This window comes from Hippopotamus amphibius, chromosome 3 (assembly GCF_030028045.1).
Source record: "Hippopotamus amphibius kiboko isolate mHipAmp2 chromosome 3, mHipAmp2.hap2, whole genome shotgun sequence".
In the NCBI taxonomy this organism is placed as follows: domain Eukaryota; kingdom Metazoa; phylum Chordata; class Mammalia; order Artiodactyla; family Hippopotamidae; genus Hippopotamus; species Hippopotamus amphibius.
In genome coordinates, this window is record NC_080188.1 from 44,451,580 (window position 1) to 44,476,333 (window position 24,754).

The window sequence follows — 24,754 nt, forward strand, 5'->3', positions numbered from 1 at the left end:
GCTCCACACTGTCTTCTTCTAATGGTTACCATCACCACATTATCATCTGAGACTGTTTTACAAACTTCAAATAATTTTTAAAATTTACCTCAATTTTATTGACATTTTAAAGCCTCTGCTTCCTCTAGAAAAAAAAGGTTATAATAATTCCCATCTTGCAGCATACGTAAAAAAATATAGACACCCAACAAATGTTAATTTACTTCCTAAACACTGCTTTTGTTGCATCGTTAAGCTGATTAAAGCCTTCATTTGTCATTTATATCTTCTTATAAGTCCAAAGTTTCTGCCTCTCAAGATTGTTCATAATCTCCTTTTATATTATTTACACTCATTTGTTCACTTATCCATTCTTTCATTAAACATATGTTTAACATTTAATAATTTAAGAACCCTTTTCAAGATAAGAAAGTATGAAATAAAATATGAGCATTCCTTTGAAAAGAATTTCAGTTTAAATTAAAGAGACAACCATGAAACAAATCACTGGCACCTAAAAGTATTTCCCTGGCTCAGGAACTATGTGGTAAACATCACCTGGGTTTTGATATGGAGACTACATGTGACTACCAAGTAAACTAAAAGAAGAGCATGTTTGCTGACTTGTTAACTAAGGTAAAGGAACTAAATGAGACTAAAGGAGACTGCTTTTTCTTTACCATAGGGACACATTTCTCCCCAAATCAATGCAAGGAAAAGACTTTTCACTGTCAATTTTCTTCTACAGTTTCTGTCCGAACCTATGTGGCATGTAACGAAGGCCTCTATGTTTGTGTAGGGCTTGAGTTTGTTGAGCCGTGATTTAGATAACCGTGGGAAGTCATAAAGCATGGCTAGCATAGGAGTTAATAATCATTCCAACATTGTTATGGAAAAAAGCCAATTTTCTTGGCTTCAAATTTCCACGAAGTAGTTTCATTAGAATATCATTATTGGCTTTCTTCACGCTTCCAACCCTTATTTAAATGATAAATTTGAGACAGGACATGCTCATCTCAGTGTTGTAGATCTAACGGTTTACAGTAGGGCAATGGTGGGGGGGCAGGGAGGAAAGAAAGAGATTCAGTCTTCTATCTGTCATGCTTAAAGCTCTCTATCTTTCCTATAAAGGAAACCTGAAATTATCCAGTCAGAGAGGGGTGGGCGTTGTGAGTAAGACTGTCTAATTTAGAACAAGGTTTCTAAACCGTAACACTGTCGACATTTTAGACTGGATAATTCATATTTCTTTATTGTGCAGGGCTCCCCTTGCATTGCAGGTGGTCTAGTAGCATCCCTGGCATCTCCTACTAGTGGCAGTAGCATCTCTTCCCAGTTAGGGCAACCAAAATTGTCTCCAAACATTGCCAAATGTCCCCAGAAGGCAAGGGTTGGGGCAAAGTGCTCTCAGCTGAGAATCATTGATTTAGAATAAGAAAAATCTTTGTGGCTATAAATTTTAGTCATGTGCAATTCAGCTCTTATAAATAATAAAACTATTCTCCATCCGTCTGTTCACCATGTCTATCTTTCAGTTGGCTCTGAACTTGGGAAGAGAAGGGGGGACTGTTATTATAATCTCCTCAAGATCTCTACCTACATTAATTACTTGAGATGCAAAATTATTTTCTCTTTTCTATTTCTATTCTCTGATGCTCGATTGGCTTTAGAATAATTTCTAGTATTTGAGACAGAGACTCAGCCTATTAACCTATTTAGTGGTATTAAAAACAAAAGTCCTTTTTTGATGGTTTTAAAACCAAAAATGCAGCACTTTGTTTATTCCTTGATACCTAAGCTTATTTTCTGGTGAATATACTTTATCCATTTCTACTTTCTTGTAAATGGAGTCTACCTAGAAAACCATCACAATTCCATGTGCCCTTTAAAAAACTAAAGAAAATAGATTAAAAAAAAAACAGAAAACAAATCCCTAAAGACACAGTTTAACCTCCAGCTTCCTGATGAATTAGAGAATTAATGAACATCTTGTGTAGTTTTTCGATTTTATAAATACAGAAACTAAATCCCAGGGAGGGACATGATTACCTAAAGTCACAAAGTCAACCAGGAACAGAGCTAGAACTAAAGCCTCTGCCTCCTAAGTCCCTATTTAATTCTCTCAACACTTCACAACTGAGATGACTGTTGCTCCCTCTAAAGTCTTAAAGAATTTATAATACAGCGCCTACTAGTATATCTTAGCATACCTTTCATTGCTCAACTTTTGCATTTCTTGCATCTTTTTTATCCTTGACTAAATTATAAGTACTGTGGGGACAAGACTGTATTGAATCTCTGCTGCATTACTCCAAGAGCCTTCTGTAGTTCTGAGTACCAATTAGGGGCCTAATAGTTCTATCTTGATTGACTGCCTCCCTAGTGGCAGAAGAAAGCAGCCCAGGGGTCCAATGAATAACTCAAGTAAAAATAGCATCTCCACAGGAATTTGTTTGCTGTGTGATAATCAGTTTTCATAATGGGAATAAGTGCCAATGAACAAATAAAAACGTGTCTGAGTTTCTATATTCATTTTCCACTTCTCAGACACATGGTATATGCAGAATTTCATACATTGGCATCTCAATGAACAAAATATACTTTTAATATATTGGCTTAAGTATTAGGATAAATAAAATCATGGTAAATAAAACTAATAATTTTTTTCTCCAATATAATTATTGGAAATCTAATCTTAAGCATGGAAAAAAAGAAGGTAAGATACGCAAAGAATTACATTAAAAGTCAAAAGCTGAAAGAGATAATAGGCTTGGGTACTAAATTTGCCAGATCAATATAGTATGTATTTTACAATTCTAAAAAATAAAACATATAAAATAGAGTATACTACAATCTCAATTATTTTTTAGAAGTAGATGATTTATATATTATTTCTCCTCAACTGCTCTCTGTCAGTTCACAAAGAAAAAAAGAACACCAGTTTGAGGATACTGACTAAATTTCTTCTGGACAAGATAAAGAACAAATTTAAAGAGTCCTTTATAACAACAGGGCAGCACTGTGCCAAGAGCTGACTGTGCTTTGTACATACATCACCTTCAATTGTAATGCTGAAGAATATCACTCTATTCAAAAGCTCTAACAACAAGCATCCACACGGAGTTATCAGGCCTAAATAATTCCTCATCATCCTGGGATGAAAAATGCTGCTGGAAGGGACTCTCTCATTCTTCATGGTCCACATCAAGTCAGGTGGACAAAATCCTGAGAGTCTGGATTATTCCCAGCACCAAATGAAAATCGTAATTCATGTTATAATTCCATCCCATTATAACTTTTAAATTTATGATTTCCCTTTAATGACAATGAAAAACTAGTTGATCACTGAAAAGAAAATTTGACTTCATGCTTCCTTTATTTTTGCATTCTTGTATGTTAAATATATAGATCAATATTTGAATTGAATGCAGTTACATACATATTTTGGATGTGGGGCACAGTTATGGAAGACCCCAAAGAGGTTTCCAGAAGACTCTAGCAAAACAGAAGTGAATTAAAAGATCAAAAAAAAAACTCAAAAAGGAGTCAGTACTCACAATGTTCATCAGGGTGAGGAGGTAGTTTTGGACGTGCTCTTTGCCGTGGAAACGGACCACAGAGTCATCCACTCCCAGCAGTACCTCGATGTTGTAGTCATTTTCTCCCGCGTGTCTGCGGCGCCTCATGGTTTCATTTAGTTGCTGGTCAACGCTGCTGTAAACAGTACCTAGATCATCAAGGCCTTCCAGTTCCGGTTCTATTAAGAAACAAAAGGAACCCAGGCATTTCAGTTTCCCCAGTGGGCCTTCTAGTAACTTCTTACAAAAAAAGATCTTCTTGCGGGGGGGCCTATAGTTATCATCCATAGTCACCAAGATGTAGCTTTTCAGTTTATTCCTTAAATGATGTGCACGTGCATGTGTTCAGATAGACCTCTTATAAATTTGGCACAGAACAGCAACACGGAGGGCAAAATAACATGACCACCAGCTAGACCAACTGTTTCAGGAGGAACAGAGTAGTTTAGTCTCCTCCAGCTGTATCCTCCGTGCAAAGCAAAGAAAGTGGGGGTGCAGAATATGTGCGGGCTAAGTAGTTATTAAATAAATGGAGACTATAAATTTAAAGATCACAGGTTGATACGTTTACAGTGGTTAAGTTACTTTAATCGTGCAGTGTGGAATTTGTATCACATAAATCTAAATTGCTTCTTTTTTTCCAGTAGCCTTCACTTAAAAATCAAATTACAGCATTGGCAACACAACAAAGAGCATTTCATGGTATGATTACCAGTGACCATATATTACTTTATTTCTTATGACTATGGTTTTCTAGTGAATGCTGCTAGGCAGACACTATAGGTCTTTCACATTTGTACTGGCTATCATCTGATAAGAAGCCCATTTCAATAGTTGTATATCTGAATCTGTGAGATACCAAAGTAAAAAATCAGTCAGAAAATTACCCATAACTGAAGAAAAATAAAAGTATAAATTATTTATTTTATGCTGCAGAAGGAATTTAATTTTTTTTTTTTTACTTTCCAAACAGATATACATACACATAGATACACAGAGAGAGATACACAGATACCCACATACATACATATCTCTAGATCATTCATCCATCCACCTATCCATGTGAAGAGAAAGAGAGTGAGAGAGGCATTCTCAGGTTCTAATTACCTAGATTATTTAATTATCTAGATTCAGATTATCATAGTTTTGGTGAAGAAAATTCTCTGGTGAATTAAAAAATAAAATATATTATTTGAATACTAAAAGATATAAATCAAAAAAATTGCTGGTATAGAACTGAAAGAATACTCATTCCCATTTTACATATATAAAACCTGGAAAGGATTTTATTTTACATACTGCCTCGATGACTAAAACAATCACATATCTAAAAGCAAGTCTGACAGAACTAATTCTGACTCATGCTTTATATTGACGTTTATTTAACATTGTACTGAGGCCTGTAAGCCATTTGAATCGGTGTCTGACATTAATGAATAGGCATTTTCCTCTCCCCTTTGTAGTTTTAGTAAAGTTGAGGGGGGGAAAGCGATGTCTTTTGGTCAAGAAGATTGATGACCAAGCCTTAGCCACATGGGATTAGAAATACAGATTTCACTCATACCCTTTCCACTTTTAAAAAATATAGAGAAACACCAGAACTCTCCCCTACAAGTATAGGCACAGCTTCTGAGTATGACTACTCAGTTTGAAAGCTACACTGTAATTCACTTTGACCCAAGCCCAGATTCTAGATCACTAGCTGGGACTTTTCTGCTCATCAGGGAATCACATTGGCTCCACAATATGTAAATAACTCTCACCACCATCCACATCAAATGAAAAGCTTTCCTCAAAAGTTGTTTTTAAGAGCTGTAAACCCACACTGAGGGCAAGAGACTACACCTGCAAACAGCTTTACTATTCAACCTCAGTCTCTTCACACACTTGAGAAAGCGAAATGTTGTGATAGCTAGCGTACAAATAGGATATTCATACATGAGCTCCCAGTTCTAAAAACGGCTCTTTTTGGCAGAACTGTCAGTGGCAGTGTCCAATGGAAATATACTAGCAATGTCATCATGTCATTAAGTCTGATGCATGAATGAAGAAGGCTGAATACTTATTTCAGAAGGACATTTCATCTTGCTCTAAGACACCTTTGGTTTGGCCTTTGCATCCCTCCTTAAATAGGTGGTTTTATGGTAAGAGAAAAAAATCTAGTTTTTCATTGCATGAGGAACCTGAGAAGGAAGAAGGAAGTCTTTTTCTTTCAGCCATTGCTTTTATTCAATCAAGAACACTTCTGTCCCTATTTCCTCCTGTGTTATACAGTGTTCTTTTCTCTGATTCCTAGAGTGGGCAATATCAAACATTTCAAAAAGAAACAGTGGTGGAATAACATCTGATACTTATTATTTATACACATCCCTATTAATTACAAATAGTTCTCAGGCTGTGAAATATCTTCTTTCATAATCAATTCTTCCTAGTATGCCTACTTTACAGTATAATGATCACAAGCTTTGTAATCAGATATACCTAGCTTCAAATCCTGGCAGTGTCACATCCTAGCAGTGTGATTTTATTTAAGATGCCTAACCTCTCTGAGTCTCAGTTTTCTCATCTGTAAAATGGGATAATAATACGTACTTTGCAGAGTTGCTGTGATTATATGATTAATGTTAGTTAAAAACACTGTATACAATGCTTAGATATAAGTGCTCAACAAACAGTACTTACTGCTACTACTACTACAATGATGAAGATGATGATTTCCCATTAAGAGAACTTTTCTACTTTTTAAAGCTTCCTACATTTTATTTTATATATCACAAATCAAATGGTTACAGTTCTTTTAAAATAGAGGTGAGAAAAAATCTGGCACTAGTAGAGGAAAATCTGAATTGCTGATAACTTTGGAAAGGATGAGGGTAACAATATCTCATGAAGAAAGCATGAAGTAGATAAAGCAAAGAATCTAGAATGTGTACTTTCAGTTAAAATTAGGATTAAATCCAATGAGACAAACTTGCTTAGTAGACTACAAACCTAATATCAAGTTGGAAAGAGTTAGCTTATAGATGGCACTGATCTTTATTCAATGCATATTTATTGAGTACCCATGCGTGGTAGATCCTGAGAAAATTAAGAACTCTTTAGTTGTTAACTCTGGGAACCACACAGTTGTACCAGCTTTATATTTAGAATGAAGCTGAATTTGTTTCCTGTAATCACAAACAATTATATAAGCTTAAATCACTTCCACAAGTTCTACTTTAAGCAGACCTAAAAAATTCCTATGGTCTGAAAGATGAAATGAGACAAAATTAAAATTGGAAAGGTACAATTTCTGATCAAATTCTGAATCTGATACAAATACATTTGGGGTTGGAATACAATCTTAAGCATACTATGATAGAGAATGTAATAGAAGCATCTACCCTCCATCCATTCTTTTATGCCTAAGGAGCAGAATGTCAATAATGTGTGAGGTAGCAATAAACCCATTTAAAAGTCATGCGCAAACTTCCCTGTGATGAAGGACCACACATCTTCGTAGGTGAGCCCTTTTAGTCCTTCACTTAGTATTCCTTCCAGCTGCCTGGACCTTGGACATGATATCAAGAGCTCTTTGAGGTACTGGGTTCAAGGCATGTGCTTAGTTTGCTAGAGTAGCTATAAAGAAGGGGTCTGACCCCAAAGTGACTATGGAGCTGGCATCCCAGCCCTGGAACTGACTTTGTTACACAAAGTGCTCTGAAGGACAGCACTTCCATCGTGTTGAGGCCATGTTTGGGTTTTCTTCTATATGTCACTGAATCTAGTGTTGATGGATATGGCATTGACAATATTTAATTTTATTGTGTAGATTGCCCTTGCTCCCCTATTCCCTTTGGGAATGCAAGTTAATTTCATGTTAATAAGCGAATGATAATATAAAATCCACTTTACCAAAATGTCCCACAGCAGCTTTCTCTGTAGTGCATCTACTTCAGAAAATGAGGAAGAAAATGTCTTGCAGTAACAATAAACACAGAATGGATCTATATGTAGAAATTTGGCACTCTTCATGAACAGCCTCCTGCCGTGAAAATGCAGTGACTGGAATGCCACAATTGGATTTTCCAATGGTAGGTGGAGATCCTAAGATCAGAGCTAAAAATAGGTGTAAAATCCAACACATGTCATCTGTTAAGGTCAGAAACAGAGAGGAGTTAAGTAATTGTGTTGACCTGTTTGTAGCACCCAACAGTGATTTTTTTCCATTGATATAATTTAAATAAATTTATATTGTTGTGATTCCCAAAAGATACAGTAACAGCATTCCACACATATGGGGCACCATTCTACCAACATATAAAATGTTTCTGTGAAAAGCAGCTGAGTGCTTCACCAACTGGGAAATTCCATAATGATAGTTCAAAGAACTATATTCAGGCCAATTTATGATGTCAGTTCTGAAGTTTCATTAAGTAACTGTTGCTTTTTTTAAAAAAAAAAAGACATTACCATTGAATGAATATTAGTTTCCGTGATTACTTTTCCTCAAAAGTTCTAATTCTAAAGTACACGTTTGCTTTTGTTTTCACTGACTGCTTTAAGGTGCAGCATACGGCATTTTTCAAATGGAAAACTTCTTACTTTTTAAGTAGAAAAAAAGGGTTTGCATGCTTTGAATTTGTAATCATTAGCAAACAAACAAAATAAAAAAGTCACTTCAATGTCCAATATGTAGAAAATCCTGACTTTTCATAATATTCTCCTTATGCCAGTTAGAATGTTTTTAGCTGCAAATAAAGAAAACTTTATTTAAAGTGTTTTAAACAATCAGGAAATATATTAATTTGCATTACAAGAGGTCCAGAAGTATGGTGATTGCTAGGCTAATCAGTTCGTCAATAGATCAAGTACATAGTTCTTTCCATCTTTTCATATTCTGCAATTCTTGGTGTACAGGCTTTGTCTTCAGATTTGCTTCTTTGATTATTTCAGAATGGCTACACCAATTTCAGCATCACAGCCAGGTACCACAAATTGTATCTTTTTGCATGTCTCTTAAAAGTATGCAAAAATCTTTCCTAGGAGCCTTTTGGTACATTTAACTACATATTTCAGTGGCCTGAACTGAATCACAAGGCCATGTAAAAATCATTCAAATATAAGAATTGATCCCACACGTGTCTTATTCCAATCAGAAATCAACTTCTGTAACTGCAGCCAGCCTCCTCTGAAGTACATATTTAGGAAAAGCGTGGGGTTCAGGAAAAATACTGAGATCTTATTTAAAAAGATGAAGGGGGAAGACCTTAAAATAAAAGAGGAGGGGGAAATGGAAGCTGCACAGGCAACTCACATTGCTGAATCCTCCTTTTCAAGTCCTCCTCTTCTCACATTCCCTAGTAACAGTCTTCCATCGGCCTCTATTATTCTATCTTAGTTTGCGTTCATGCATTTTATGTTTTATTTCTCTTACTGTAATTTGCTTGCCTACAGATCACTTCTGCACTCTTTTGGTCTGGTAATGTCTGTTGACATTCAGTCCTTCGTTCCTATAGTAGTGGACTCATCACTGCTGCTTGCTCAGCCCCATTCCAACCACTTTTTGAATAAATCACTGAAATGTCTGGGTGTGGACAGGGTTCTCAGACAAAATACAGTATTCTCTGTTCAATTCAAATGCCAGATAAACAATTTTTTTTAGTATAAGTATGTCTCAAATATTATCATGAGACCTACCTGATACTAAAAACTTCTTCCATGCTTATCTGAAATTCAAATTTAAATGAGAATCCTGTACTTTTATTTGCTAAATCTGGCAACTCAAGGTGTGGCAGATCTGTCTTTCTCCAGGAAGTTCATGTAGCTATACCGATCTACACCCTCCTGGCTTCACTTCCCCACTCCACCCCTTGACACTCAGCTCTAGCAGCGGGCATTGACCTAGGCAGGGTCAAGTACTGTATTCCATTTCCTTGACTTTAGTAATTGGATGGGCAGATGGCCTAAATCATGCCAATGAAACTATGACCCAGGACTGTTTTATTTGGAACTACTAGGAAAGAGAAGTTCTCTCTACTGAGTTTTAAACTGGCAGAATATAACATTGAAGGTGCTTGGGGTGAGCTTGGGAGAGTTGTTGTTCTAAGTTTAATGCAAGAAGAGGAAAGTGAAGATTATTAATGGAGAAAATAGTTATGTTCCAATGATGACTCTGAGCCTCTGAATTCAACCATTCTTTAAACCTTGATTTTTTTCAGTTTTGTGAGTCAATAAACAATATTACTACCTAATTTTCTTCTCTTACCATTTTCAAAAAAATTCTTGCCGAAGACAGTTTGACGTTAGTTCCTAACAATTGAACATAAAAGAACCTTGGTGAATAAGCCATCTATACCCTTCTTGCTGCAGTTATCGATTTTCCTCATTTTCCTTCCCACTCTTCTTTAATAAACTATTCTTGGGCTGTATAGTCCCTTGAAAAGGATGATATATTCTGTTTATATTTAAAATCTCCCAATTTAATTATTTCATTCTCATTATATCATTTTAAATTTCAGGGCTTTTCTACTAGTGATCTGCTTTCTAGTTTGTTTCATCTGTTGCTCTTATTCAGATAAAATCATAGTTTAATTCTGGATGAAAACATCGTTTTTAATTTTCAGATTTTACTTCTCTATACATTTAATAGCATTTTAATCAACATTTCTCCTCCTCTTGACTAAATTATATTCTTTCTTATTTATGGCTATTGTAGTTCAGCTCTACTAAATCAAAGAGTAGAGGAAGTGGTCCCTATACCTAATTTACCAGATTACATCCTACTAATCTGACACTGCTACAAGTTAAAGTTTTCTAAGTAAACTCAACTGCATAAAGGACAGATAGAATTCCATTTCACAGCTACCAATTTCAAAGCTCAAGTTATTTCTATCAGTTGCCTCCTATATGCTACTTTATTAAGGGTAAAGGGATTTTTTTTACCCAAATTTCCCCAGAAACTCTACGTTAGCATACTAAAATTTTCCCCAAATGTATATGGAATGATTTAATAAAAATTTAAACAAGTCCTTATGGCCAAACTATGAATATTAACATTTGCTATTTATTATTTCTGATAAATATTTAAAGAACAGGTCTACTTGACCTGGCACTGTTCTAAGCACTGGGAGTACAGCAGTGGACAAAGCCAATGTGGAGCTTGTCCATATAGAACTTATATTCCAGTGAAAAGAATGATGAAGCAGGGTAAGAAGAATAAAACAGGATGAGGGGAATAAGAGTGACAAGGTGAAGCGGGCACAATTCTTAGATAAGATGTTCAGAAGAAGGCAGAAAATGAACAGAGATCCTGTAAAGTAATGGAATGAGCCACATGAATATCAAAGTTACATTTGTGTGAGATACATGTAAACTTTTTATACAAATATGTAAACTTTTAATTCATATGTATAGTATAGACCTTTCAGAATGAGATTATATAGTATAACACAAAGAAACTCAGAATAGATTCAGAGTGTGGTAGGCAGACTTTCTAAAATGGCCCCACAAAGATCCCCAGAACTTGTGAATTTGATGAGATATGATTATATTATATGCACAGTTGATCATGAGATAGAGGCATTATCTAGCTGGCCCTGATCTGATCTCTTGAGCCATTAAAAGCAGAGAGCTTTCGCTGATTGTTACAGGAGAGAAGTTCTGAAATGTGAACCATGAGAATGATATGACTTGCCCTTGCTGGCTCTGAAGACAGATGCAGCCTGTGCAAGGACCAGGGAGGCCTCCAGTTGCTGACAGTGAACCCTAGTCAATGCCAGCAAGGAGATGGGGACCTCAGTACTAGAACAACAAGGACCTAAACTCTACCAACAACCTGAATGAGCCTGGAAGTGGGTGGACTCTTTCTTTCCCACACCCTCCAGAGCAGAGTTCAAACTGGCTAGAAACTTGATTTGGCCTTGTGATACTCTAAGCTTAGAACCCAGTCCAGTGACCTTGGTTTCTGATCTATAAGAACTTCGAGCTAATAAATGAATGTTGTTTTAAGCCACAAAGTTCTTGGTGATTTGTTATGAAGCAATGAAATGAATACAAAGAGAACAGAGGTCTAGGCCCAGCTGCTATGATCCATCTGTATGATTTTGAGAAAGTTATCTGCACCTCATTTTCCTTATCTATAAAATAAATAGGCAGTGCTAGAGAATCTTCTTCCTGGCTAAATTTCCACAATTAATAATTAGGCCATAATTTCACTATTTTAGATGATTAAAGTTGCTTATTGTTGTTATGGTTTTTTTGATCATATATGATTGATCATATGTACAACTGATCTGTTGCTAAGTCCTTGATCAAGGATACAGTTCACAATTTAAACATATTTGTACATGGAAAAAAGGTACTACACTATAAGAGAACCTACATTACGATATAAAATACTTCATGACAATGTATAAGTCTAGTAATTTATCACAATAAGAAAAAATCTTCTCATTTACCATTTAAAGAGGAACACAGTGCCCGTAAAGTCTGGAGGCACAAACAAATACACAGAATATTGTCAAGGACATCTTCAGTCTCTGCTCTGAAAGATAAAATATTATCTACGTTTCCAGATTTTATAGGCAATCTATAAAAGGTTGAGTAAAAGTGACATTTAAATTATTTAGCTATTTACACATCCACAACACAGACCAGAATTTTACACTAAGTGATTTAAAATTCACTTTATGCCTTTCTGTTGTGATGCAATAAAATTTTACTATGCTACCTCCAATAAATTTTTTAAAAGTTATAAAAATATAAAATTAAAAATGTGTATTATCATAACATTAAATATTAAAGAAGTAGTCATTCAACATGTTTTTATCTAAAGTGCTATGCTCATTTGAATAATACTGATCAAATAGTTTTGGCCTATGTTTAGATGGAAGGTCAGTTTTCATAATTATATCTTATGTAGTTAGTATATTTGAGCCATAATAATTACCGCATATTTAAGACAAATTTACAACAGAATAATATTTGTTACCAAATACTATGAATGGAATAGTGCAACGCCTAACTCACAAAAGACATTATCCAAGTTAAATTTAATAACATAGCATTTTTGGCATTTGAATAACATTGTTGAGCCATTCCTAGAGTGAATTTCCACTAAAGTCACTTATTTGCTAAAAATAAAACTATTCTTAGGGTAAGGAATAAAATATGCTAGAGGAAAGATACCTGTTATATTTACTTTTTACCCATATAAAATATATGCCTATAATACAACCTTCCAGATAGTACTGATCATGTGGAAGAAAAAAAATGGGGGTATTTTTCTATCTTCTATTTTTTTAACTTATGGAATATAGTTTTAATAGCTGTTTAATGCTTTGACTTCTAATTCTAACATTTCTGTCAATTTTGACTGAATGATTTTTCTCATCATTCTGGGTTGCAATTTCCTGCATCTTTGTGTATCTGGTAATTTTGATCAGATGTCTGACATAGTGGATTTTACCTTCTTGGCTGCTGAATATCTTTGCGTTCCTATAAACTCCGTGAGCTTTGTTCTTGGATGTGGTTAAATTACTTAAAAACAGTTTGGTCATATACGGAATCTAAAAATGGTACTGATGAACTCAGTGACAAGAACAAGGATGCAGGTGCAGAGAATGGACTGGAGAACTCAAGGTTTGGGGGGGGGCGGGGGGTGAAGGGGAAGCTGAGACTAAGCGAGAGAGTAGCACAGACATATATATACTACCAACTGTAAAATAGATAGCCAGTGGGAAGTTGTTGTATAACAAAAGGAGTTCAACTCGAGGATAGAAGATGCCTTAGAGGACTGGGACGGGGAGGGTGGGGGGGACTCGAGGGAGGGTGAGGGGGGAGTCAAGGGAGGGAGGGAATACGGGGATATGTGTATAAAAACAGATGACTGAACTTGGTGTACCCCCCCAAAAATAATACATAAATAAATAAAATTTTTAAAAAAACAAAAAAAAACCAAAAACAGTTTGGTCCTGTCAGGTCTTGTTTTTAAGATATATTAGGCAGGATTAGAGCAGTGCCCATCTAGAGCTACTCACCACTACTGAGGCAAGACCCCTCTGCGTGCTCCATCCAATGCTTGGTGAACTGTGAGATACTCCAGTCTGCCTCATGGGAACAAGCACTAAGCCCAGCCCTATGGAAGTGTGGACACTGTTCCTCTAATCCTCTTGGGTGGTTTTTCCCAAGCTTTGCTGTTTCTTCACCTGTATGTACTGATCACGACTCAACTAAATACTAGAGGGGAACCTCTTCGGATCTTCAGAGTTTTACCTCTGTGTAGCCCTCTCTTCCCCCAGACTCAGTCTGTGAACTCTGTCCACCTTCATCTCCCAGACTCTCAGCTCTGGCTTCTTAACTTTGAGCATCTGTCAGGCTCAGCCTGGGTTCTCCTTCCCTAAGATTCAGACTAGAAACCCTCCAGGCCGTAAACCGGGGTAATGCTGAGGCTCACTGCATTTGTTTCTCATATCTTGAGGATCACTGTCCTTTGTTGCCAGACAGTCAGTGTCTTGCCTACTGTTTCATATATTTTATTCATTTCTGATTGTTTAAAGCAGGAGGGTAAATCCAGTCTCTGTTATTCTACCCTGGCCAAGAGCAGAAGTTCACTTAATTTGGTTTTGCTAAGAATATATGGTGGTTTAGAAACTTGGATTTATAGGCATGTTACTCTGTAACATGACTTAGAATTTCCTATCGCCATTGAGCTTTCCCTAGCTGACTTTTTACAAATATTTAATTGGACTTATGGAAGTTAGGTAGCAGTGAAATGTTCAGTGTAAACACCCTGATAATACTCTTTTAATATAAAAATCATACTTGTATGAGATATTAAATCTCCTGGAATATGTCCTTGCAGCACACAGTATCATATGAAGGGAGAGAAGTTTAAGGCTGAACAGTATTCAGTAAATCTCAAAAAAAAAAAAAAAATTCACTTTCTCATAAAACAATGTGAATTTCTTTGTTGATTACAAGCTAGCTGGCTGAGCCAAGAGGCATTCACTGTAAATATGTTTACAGGAAGAGACTGTTTTCCAAGAGTAGCACCCCTCCCCAAATCTGCTTATTACTTAACACAAACATGGAGCAAGTTCAAAAAATTAAAACCTTAGCAAACACAGGTATCATCTTACAGCCCAAAGAACATGAGGTTTGAAATAGTCATTGAAAAGTTTTGCACTGAGTTTTTTAGATATTTACAAACTAGGTTTAAAAAAAACACACATTTAGATGATGGAAAATTGGGGGTGAATTTCAGCAAATCATGTTACAGAAGCGAAGACAAGAAATAAATTCTATAAATCAGGTTCATTGTGGACCATCCCTTAAAATCAACAACAAGGGTCACAACAAGCAGGATGAAACTACTCACTCAAAAAAGGAATCACCTTGTGATAAGTGAAAAAAAAAGGGGGAATAGGATGATTCATTGGTTCACTGGGTCTGACTGTGTCAAAATTCATCTTTCTAGAGTTTAAAGAACTTTTTGCAGTCTGAGTGCAAGAAACCTAAACATTAATATGTTCAACTCAAATTGAGGAATGACATATTTGATAGATTAACATAGATGGAGTGAAACTATTAGCCACTGAACTGTCATTAAGGTCAGTAAATGCTAAATTTCTTCAAATATCAGATGGGAAATCCAGACTACAGGCAGCAAGTCTATTTCTAAATGAGTGTGCACTGATTTCATCTCGACACATTCAGTGTTATAGATTGATAATATAGGGAGAAGCCTCACAAATGAAAATGTCAGAATTACTAGAAAAGGCTCATTACCTCCTTTCCTCATGCTTTCCCTTCCCTTCCTTCCCCCACCCCTTTTTCCAGTTCCTTGCTCCCTTCATTCTCTTGTTACTTTATTTCTTTCCATCTCTTCCTTAATTCCTTCCACCCATTTCCAAATATTTCTTGAGCTCTTTTTCAATATAGAATCCGATCTAGCTTCTAGGAATTAAGCCCAGTTCCTATCAGTGAGGTGGTTACAGCTTAATAGGAAAGAAATATAAACAGATACTTTCATACAAGGTACGTAAGTAACTGAAGAAGAACCAACTTCCTACCTGAAAGAATCTGAGAATATTTCAACAGAGAAGGCGACAGCTGAGCTGGATTTTGAAAGACGCACAGAAGTTAGACACGTGGAGAAATAGTGAGGGCCATTCCAGGCAAGGACATAGTGTGTGCAGAAGACCTGAACAGTACTGATATCCTGGGGGTTCAGAACTTTAAAGAGGATGGAACAAAAAGTAAAGTGAAGATTTGTGTTGACAGATATGGTCACTAAGGGAGGCGGAAGCAAGATCATGAAGAATCTTACATATTTTACAGACAGGCTTAGAGCTGGTTTTCTTGGGGCAGTTCTGTGTCAGGCCTGTTATCCTGGCAACATTTCTCTTTCAGATGTGGCCCAGTTTAAACAAATGAAGTGGTTGCCGTACCTAGAGGTCTCTCGGTATCAGAGTGTGATTTTCAGGAGAGCTGAATGTATCTAATTCTCTTCTTATGTGTCCTCTTAGGTTCAACGATAACAGTGAGACTGCAAGAACAGGCCTCCCATGTTCTTATCGCACTGATGTGCTTTGCTGGTTGTGGACGCAAGGATGTGAATCTGGTGGTTTGGCATTCAACATCCATCCCAACTTCCTTGTGCCCTGTACTCCTGCAGAAGCTGAAACTGCGAGCCCCAATGTGCTTGCAGCTAGGCTCCCAGGTGAGCATGTGGTTAAGCCAATTAGATGCACTCAGGTGGGATTTGAACTCAGAATTGGCAAATGTGGCTGGGGAGGCACTGTGGGGACTGGGGGTTTTCTATAGTACCATCCTAGGACCAGTTGCCAGCTGTGTGGACGCTGAGAGGAAAGTGCGGGAGCAGTAGTGTCCATTTGTTTTCCTCAGAGGGCATCTTCAGTGGCAAGTTCTTGGAGTGAACAGGTCTAGCAGCAGCTCGCTCCTTGTCCCCATCACTGACCTGAGCAGCGAGAGCAGCTGCCCAGAGCGTCCAATCAGCTGCATCACTCTGGGAGCCGGTCCTGGAGCCCAGGCCTAATGGCCCCTCCTCCAATCCTCCCAACCATTTAAATGTGCATTCAGTTCTTCATGTTAGATCCTTTCACGCTTAAAGTAGCTGGTGTGGTTTCAACTTCCTGGAACTGAACCTTGACACATATATGGTAAGTTATTTAACAACACTGGGCCTCAAAGCTACAGCCATGTAATAAGAAGCTTGAGCTATCTGGTGACCTGCAAGATCCTTCCTACCTCTAGAATTTTGCTTGTGATTCTCTACTTTTCTGGAGTTTGCCTAATACGTCTATTTTTCTCTCCTGTATCCCTCAGAAACTGCTTCCAATATGGCCTCTAGCTTATATTTCCATATACAGTAAGACTCCTACATGTGCGCCTTTAAGTTGAGAACTTTCAAAGATGTGAACATGCCCCTGTATGCCAGCTGCTGTACTATACTATGGTACTTTTCAAGTTACTATACTGTAAGATTAAAAATGCATCCTTTATAGTTTGTGTTTGTTTTTTATGTATTATTTTATGTAAGATTAAAAATGTATCCTTTGCTTTACGCGGTCACGCTGAGCTAGCGCCCAGGCCTGGAATCGGGCCGCCGCCCGCCGCCGCCGCCCGCCGCCTCCAAACCATGGACCCCCGCAAAGTAAGCGAGCTTCGAGCCTTCGTGAAAATGTGCAAGCAGGACCCGAGCGTTCTGCACACCGAGGAAACGCGCTTCCTGAGGGAGTGGGTGGAGAGCATGGGGGGTAAGATACCACCTGCTACTCATAAAACTAAATTGGAAGAAAATACCAAGGAAGAAAAAACGGATGGTAAGAAGGCGGAGGAAAACATAAAGACAGAGGAACCATCAAGTGAGGAAAGTGATCTAGAAATTGACAATGAAGGTGTGATTGAACCAGACACTGATGCCCCTCAAGAAATGGGAGATGAAAATGTAGAGGTAACTGAGGAGATGATGGATCAGGCAAATGATAAAAAAAAATGGCTGCCATTGATGCCCTGAATGATGGTGAACTACAGAAAGCCACTGACTTGTTCACAGATGCAGTCAAGCTCAATCCTCGTTTGGCCATTCTGTATGCCAAGAGAGCCAGTGTCTTCATCAAATTACAGAAGCCAAATGCTGCCATTCGAGACTGTGACAGAGCTATTGAAATAAATCCTGATTCAGCTCAGCCGTACAAGTGGTGAGGGAAAGCACACAGACTTCTGGGCCATTGGGAGGAAGCTGCCCATGATCTTGCGCTTGCCTGTAAACTGGATTATGATGAAGATGCTAGTGCAATGCTGAAAGAAGTTCAGCCAAGGGCCCAGAAAATTGCTGAACATCGGAGAAAGTATGAGCGAAAACGTGAAGAGCGAGAGATCAGAGAAAGACTAGAAAGGGTTAAGAAGGCTCGGGAAGAACACGAGAGAGCCCAGAGGGAGGAAGAAGCCAGACGACAATCAGGAGCTCAGTATGGCTCTTTTCCAGGTGGCTTTCCTGGGGGGATGCCTGGTAATTTTCCTGGGGGAATGCCTGGAATGGGAGGGGGCATGCCTGGAATGGCAGGAATGCCTGGGCTTAATGAAATTCTTAGTGATCCAGAGGTTCTTGCAGCCATGCAGGATCCAGAAGTTATGGTGGCCATCCAGGATGTGGCCCAGAACCCGGCAAATATGTCAAAATATCAGAGCAACCCAAAGGTTATGAATCTCATCAGTAAATTGTCAGCCAAATTTGGAGGTCAAGCATAAAGCCCTTCTGACAAATAAAGCCCCTGATGAAGGAAAAGCAGCTTAAATAACCTAATGGATGTCGCAATAATACAAACCAGTGTACCTCTGACCTTCTCATAAAGAAAGCTGGGGTGCTTTGAAGATAATCCCTGCCCCTCTGCCCCAGATGCAGCTGAAACATTTTACAGTGGTTTGCCATTAGGGTATTCATTCAGATAATGTTTTCCTACTAGAAATTAAAAACTTTAAACAATTTTTAAACCTTAAAAAAAAAGTATCCTTTATATTTTGTGTTTGTTTTTTATGTATTATTTGTGTGAAAAGTATTATAAACCTGTTACAGTACAGTACTCTATAGCAATTGTGTTAGTTGGGTATCTAGGCTAACTTTGTTGGACTTAGGAACAAATTGCACTTACAGACGTGCTCTAGGAACAGAACTCAGTCGTATGTAGGGGAATTACTGTAACTGTTCCACTAGTATCACTATTAATACATTTTTAGTATTCAGAACTCATTCTATGAGGCCACCATCACTCTGATACCAAAACCAGACAAAGATACTACAAAAAAATAAAATTACAGACCAATATCACTGATGAATATAGATGCAAAAATCCTCAACAAAATACTAGCAAACAGAATCCAACAACACATTAAAAGGATCATACACCATGATCAAATGGGATTTATCTCAGGGATGCATGGATTCTTCAATATATGCAAATCAATCAATATGATACACCATATTAACAAATTGAAGAATAAAAACCACTGATCATCTCAATAGATGCAGAAAAAGCTTTTGACAAAATTCAACACCATTTATGATAAAAACTCTCCAGAAAGTTGACACAGAGGGAAACTACCTCAATATAATAAAGGCCATATATGACAAACCCACAGCCAACATCATTCTCAGTGGTGAAAAACTGAAAGCATTTCCTCTGAGATTAGCAACAAGACAAGGATGTCCACTCTCACCACTACTATTCAACACAGTTTTGGAAGTCCTTGCCACAGCAATCAGAGAAGAAAAAGAAATAAAAAGAGTTCAAATTGGAAAAGACGAAGTAAAACTGTCACTGTTTGCAGATGACATGATAGTATACATAGAAAATCCTAAAGATGCCACTAGAAAACTACTAGAGATAATCAATGAATTTGGTAATGTTGCAGGATACAAAATTAACACAGAGAAATCTCTTGCATTCCTATACACTAACAACGAAAGATCAGAAAGAGAAATTAAGGAAACAATCACAGTCACCAATGCAAAAAAAGAGTAAAATACCTAGGAATAAACCTACCTAAGAAGGCAAAAGACCTATATTCAGAAAACTATAAGACACTGATGAAAGAAATCAAAACTAATACAAGCAGATGGAGAGATATACCACATTCTTGTATTGGAAGAATTAATATTGTGAAAATGACTATACTACCCAAAGGAATCTACAGATTCAATGCAATCCCTATCAAATTACCAACGGCATTTTTGACAGAACTAGAACAAAAAATCCTAAAATTTGTATGGATTTTTAGTATTCAGAAAATGTACCAAAAGCCATAGGATGTGTGCAAGACAGGGATGAGAGAGACTCATTCATTTAACAAACATCTACTGAGCACCTATTATGTGATAGGTGTTCTTAAGTAATATTTCATAAACTCCTTGACCTAGTCCAGGCATTTGTTTACACAAAACATTCCTGGAAGTACATTTTATCTTTGTGTGATTTGCAAAGTAATAATAAAGTTCACTCCCCAACCTGTAGATACCGCTCCTTACCCCTTTCCATTTCAGGCTAGAGTCACTACAGCTGCTTCTTTACAGAAGCTGACCTGAGTCAAATCAAGATTTCTTTTCCTTTGTCCCTAACCACTGTCTCCATTTCTAGCCCATTTTGCTTTCTTTAGTCCAGTGAATTGTCCCAAATTCTTTTCACTGATGCAGTCTTCCAACTTGACATTTCATTCCTATCTACTCAGTTTTCTACATGTCTGCTGGATCTTGTGCTTGCCTGCAATTGGCTGAGAATCACCCAAACAAGACTCTTTGCTTTTTACATAAATTCCCTTGGATAAATCATTCAGTCATAGAGTTTTAATACATTTTAAACCCTTGAGCTACACATCCTGAGTTACAGGACATTTCCTCATTGTTGGTCAAATGTCTTCTCATTATTATTATTTTCAAAGCATTAGCTTATCTCAACATAATACATCCTTCAACAATCTTCTTGTACTTTCTTTCTAGGCAATCAAAACCCCTAAGTCATTTTCACTTTGCCTGCCTCATCAAGCTATTGCCAAATTCTGATAATTCTTGCTTACACAGTATTCTTAGATTTGCCATTCTATCTGTACTTTTGCATCCAATGTCATACTCCATGTTCTGTATATTAGACTGTGTCTTCTCTTTTGCTGTTTTCTGTCCATACCCATCCTATGTTCAGCCACTTAAAGTATCTTCTTTAAATGTTACTCCAAGAGCATTTGGTAGTGCAAATTTCCTTTCCTCATTAAATCTAAACATTTTGTCATTGGTCAAACATTTCACTACCCAAAGTACACATTTATTTTTGTAGCCTTAGTTTTATTCTTTTTCTCCAGAAGAGTTAACCTAATTATTGGTCATTAAACAGTCTACTCATTTTTACCATTTTTCTTATTTCATCAGTCTAGAATGCTGTCCACCTGAATAAAAGAATATCTCAAAAAATACTTACAGGAATTGATCAAAGCCTTCCCTGTTGGAGAATCATCTCATCTGACTCTAATTAATATATTTGGCAGTTCCAGATAACTTTCCACTAACGTTTATAAAGCCAAAAATTCAAAAAAGAAAAAGAAATTGTTCAAGGGTAAATCATGTGCTATATTTTTCCTTTTGTTTGATGAAAGTCAGAGTAAGTTCTTGGTAAAGCAAAGAATGGTCACAGGTAATAAAATTTACCATAGCACATACTTTATATAATAACAAGGCTAAAAGCTAGGTATGTACTACATAGTATTTGTTAATAATAGCTGTTGTACTCACATAAGAAGCATATGGTATATGAGAGTTAGTGCACCTTTATCCTATTTACTTTGGAATGCTTCATTATATTGATTCCATGGTAATATAGCCAGAGGGACATAAATCAATGTTCTTGAATGCAGAATAATTTTGTGAGTAATAAAAAAAATCTGATAATTGACAATTGCATCAATTTTTTTAAAATGGGGAAATGTGCTAAGTAGTCCAATGAGCCTGAAACACATTAAGAGATCAATATATGTTTGTTAAACAAATAAAAAGTCAACAAATAAGCAGGTCAAGTGGTTTGAGCTTAGAGAAAATGAGGATTTAAATGGATCATAATGTGTCAGTGTGCAAAAAGTGGAAGAATGGAAAAGGAAAACATAATAGCTAATTGTTACTGAAATTTCTAGTGGTACTAGAAGTGGTAATGTCAAAGAAAAACTGGAGACAAGTTATATATCTGAGAGTAGGTGTATAATTAAATAAATTGTATCTCATCATAATACACACAAAGGCACACACTATAACATTATATGGAATTATATTATAGTTCATGTATATGTATACATATATACACATATAAAATACAGTCAATCCTTAATATTTGTTGATTTTGTGTTTGTGAATTTGTTTACTCACTAAAATTCATTTGTAACCCCCACGTCAATACTCACAGTGCTTTCGCAGTCATCTGCAGACATGCAAAGAGTGGGGGAAAAAAAACTCAATAAAGCAAGAAAATAAAATAAAAAAGAATTATGATCAATAACGAAGAAATAAGCATGTCACTATTTCTATATGACATGATTGTTTTCATAGAAATCCAGAAGAATCTGTAGAATTTATAAATGAATTAAGCAAGTCACTGAATACAAAACCAAAATAGAAAAAAATCACTTGAATTTTATATATTAACAGCAAACAAAAAGAAATGAAATTTATCCACAATTAGAAAAAAAATCCCATTTAAAAGAGTATAAAAACTCAAATTCTTAGGAAAAAAATCTAACAAAGAAGTGCCAGACCTCTACATTGAAACTATAAATGTTAATACTTAAAGACATTGAGCCACAGAGTTGGAGAAAATATTAGCAAAACATATCTGACAAAGTATTCACATCCAGAATATATAAGTACACCTACAAAACAATAAGAACAAGACAGATTTTTAAATATGTCCTTAAATGTGCACTTCACAAAAATAACAGTCTAATAGCCTATAGATATATACAAATGTCCTCAACATTGTTAGACATCAGGAAAAACAAATTAAAGTCAGGTAAAACATACCTACTACTATCACTAAAACCGGAATAAAACTTAACAATATCAAGCACCAAGTAGGATTTGGATCAACTGGAACTCTCATACACTGCAGGTGGGAATGTACATTAGTACACTACTTTGTAAACCACTTAGCATTATCTACTAGAGTTAAACATATGCATATTCTATGACAGCAATTCTACTATGTAAATACTAGGCAGAAATGAACACATATGTATACCCACAATAATACATAAACAAGAATATTCATAGCTGTTTATAATAGCTAAAACTGAGAAACAGATAGGATGAATAAACCATGCTAAATTGTACAAGGGAATAGTATAAAGCAATTAAAAATAATGAACTAAAAAGGGAACCCTCCTACACTGTTGGTGGGAATGTAAATTGGTACAGCCACTATGGAAAACAGTATGAAGATTCCTTAAAAAACTAAAAATAGAGTTGCCATATGATCCAGCAATCTGATTCCTGGACATATATCTGGAGAAAACTATAATGCAAAAAGATACATGCACCCCAATGTTCACAGCAGCACTATTTACAACAGCCATGACATGGAAGCAACTTAAATGTCCATCAGCAGATGAACAGATAAAGACGATGTGGTACGTATATACAATGGGATATTACTCAGCCATAAAAAAGAACGAAAATGCCATTTGTAGCAACAAAGATGGACCTAGAGATTATCATACTAAGTGAAATAAGTCCGAGAAAGACAAATATCATATGATATCACTTATATGTGGAATTTAAAATATGATACAAATGAACTTATTTACAAAACCGAAACAGACTCATGGACATAGGAAACAAATTTATGGTCACCAAAGGGGAAAGGGGGGAGGGGTAAATTAGAAGTTTGAGATTAACAGATAGATACAAACTACTATATATATGAAACAGATAAACAAGGTCCTACTGTATAGCACAGGGAACTATATTCAATATCTTATAATGAACAATAATGGAAAAGAATACATACATATATATATATGGAGAGAGAGAGAGAAAGAACATTTATATATATATAAAACAGAATCACTTTGCTGTATACCAGAAACTAAGACAACATTGTAAATCAACTAGATTTCAAAACAAAGGGGTATGAAGGAATTTTTGCAGGTGATGGATATGTTCACTGTCTTGATTGCAGTGGTGGTTTCATGAGTGTATTCACACATCTAAATTTATAAAATTGAACACTTTAAATGTAAAATGGGTTCAGCAGCTTATCAATTATATCTCAATAAAACTGCTTTATAAATGGAAAAAAAGAAAAAACTACTACTGCACACATCAACATGGACTAATCTCACAGATATAATGTTAAGTTAAAGAAATCAGATAAAAAGGAATGAATGCTGTATGATTCAATTTATATCATATATATTAATTTCACGAAAGGCCAAAACTATACTATGTAGATAGAATTTAGAACAGTGATTACTTTTGGCAGGTTACAGGCTAGGAGATGGTACAAGGTAAGCTTTGGGGATGCTGGAGTTATTCTATAACTTGACATGCATGATGATTACATTTGTAAAAATTCATTGAGCTGAAAACTTAAGACTTGTGAACTTTACTTTATATATACTATAGACCAAGAAAAATTTACAAAAAAGAAAAACAAAAAGATTTAAATATAAATTGAGTCTCTCATATACCAATACCTGTTTGACACATGAGTATGGAAATACGAAACTTTGGAAAACATCATGAAGGATGTAATGTAGAAATCTAAATTGATGCAAAATAATTTATGTAAGAGTGGCAAAAGGCCCCCCACAAGGACTGCCTTTTCTCCTCCCAAGAAAATTGACTTGATAACAAAAACATTTTAAATCAAGCCACAAAATTTACTTCCTAGGGGGTAGAATGTCAGGTTAATGTAAGCCCAGCTAGAGTATAGAGTACATTTGTCAGATTTTTGCCAAAGAATGCCTATGAGATCATTCTTCAAAAGGCCTCCCCTCCATACTCCTGACATGCTATAAACTACTTTGATACTTATGTATGCTAGACACTTCTTTAGTATACTTTATAGGTCTTTAAATAAAAACATCTGTCATTCTAGGTAAGCTTAAGAAAAAAAAAAGAGAGAAACACCATCACTCTATAGCATGCTTGTGTGCATAAGAAT

General features: G+C 36.2%; 1 protein-coding gene and 1 pseudogene across 1 annotated transcript in view; one reads left to right on the forward strand and one right to left on the reverse strand.

Moving 5' to 3' along the window:
* Positions 1–24,754, reverse strand: part of ADAMTS3 (ADAM metallopeptidase with thrombospondin type 1 motif 3) — a 279,671-nt gene that overhangs the window by 69,069 nt on the left and 185,848 nt on the right. Inside the window, exon 6 of the mRNA XM_057729161.1 lies at positions 3,537–3,736. Within this exon, the coding sequence (XP_057585144.1) occupies positions 3,537–3,736 (200 nt within the window). The remainder of the gene's footprint in view (positions 1–3,536; positions 3,737–24,754) is intronic.
* On the forward strand, positions 17,169–18,534 carry LOC130849909 (hsc70-interacting protein-like; annotated as a pseudogene).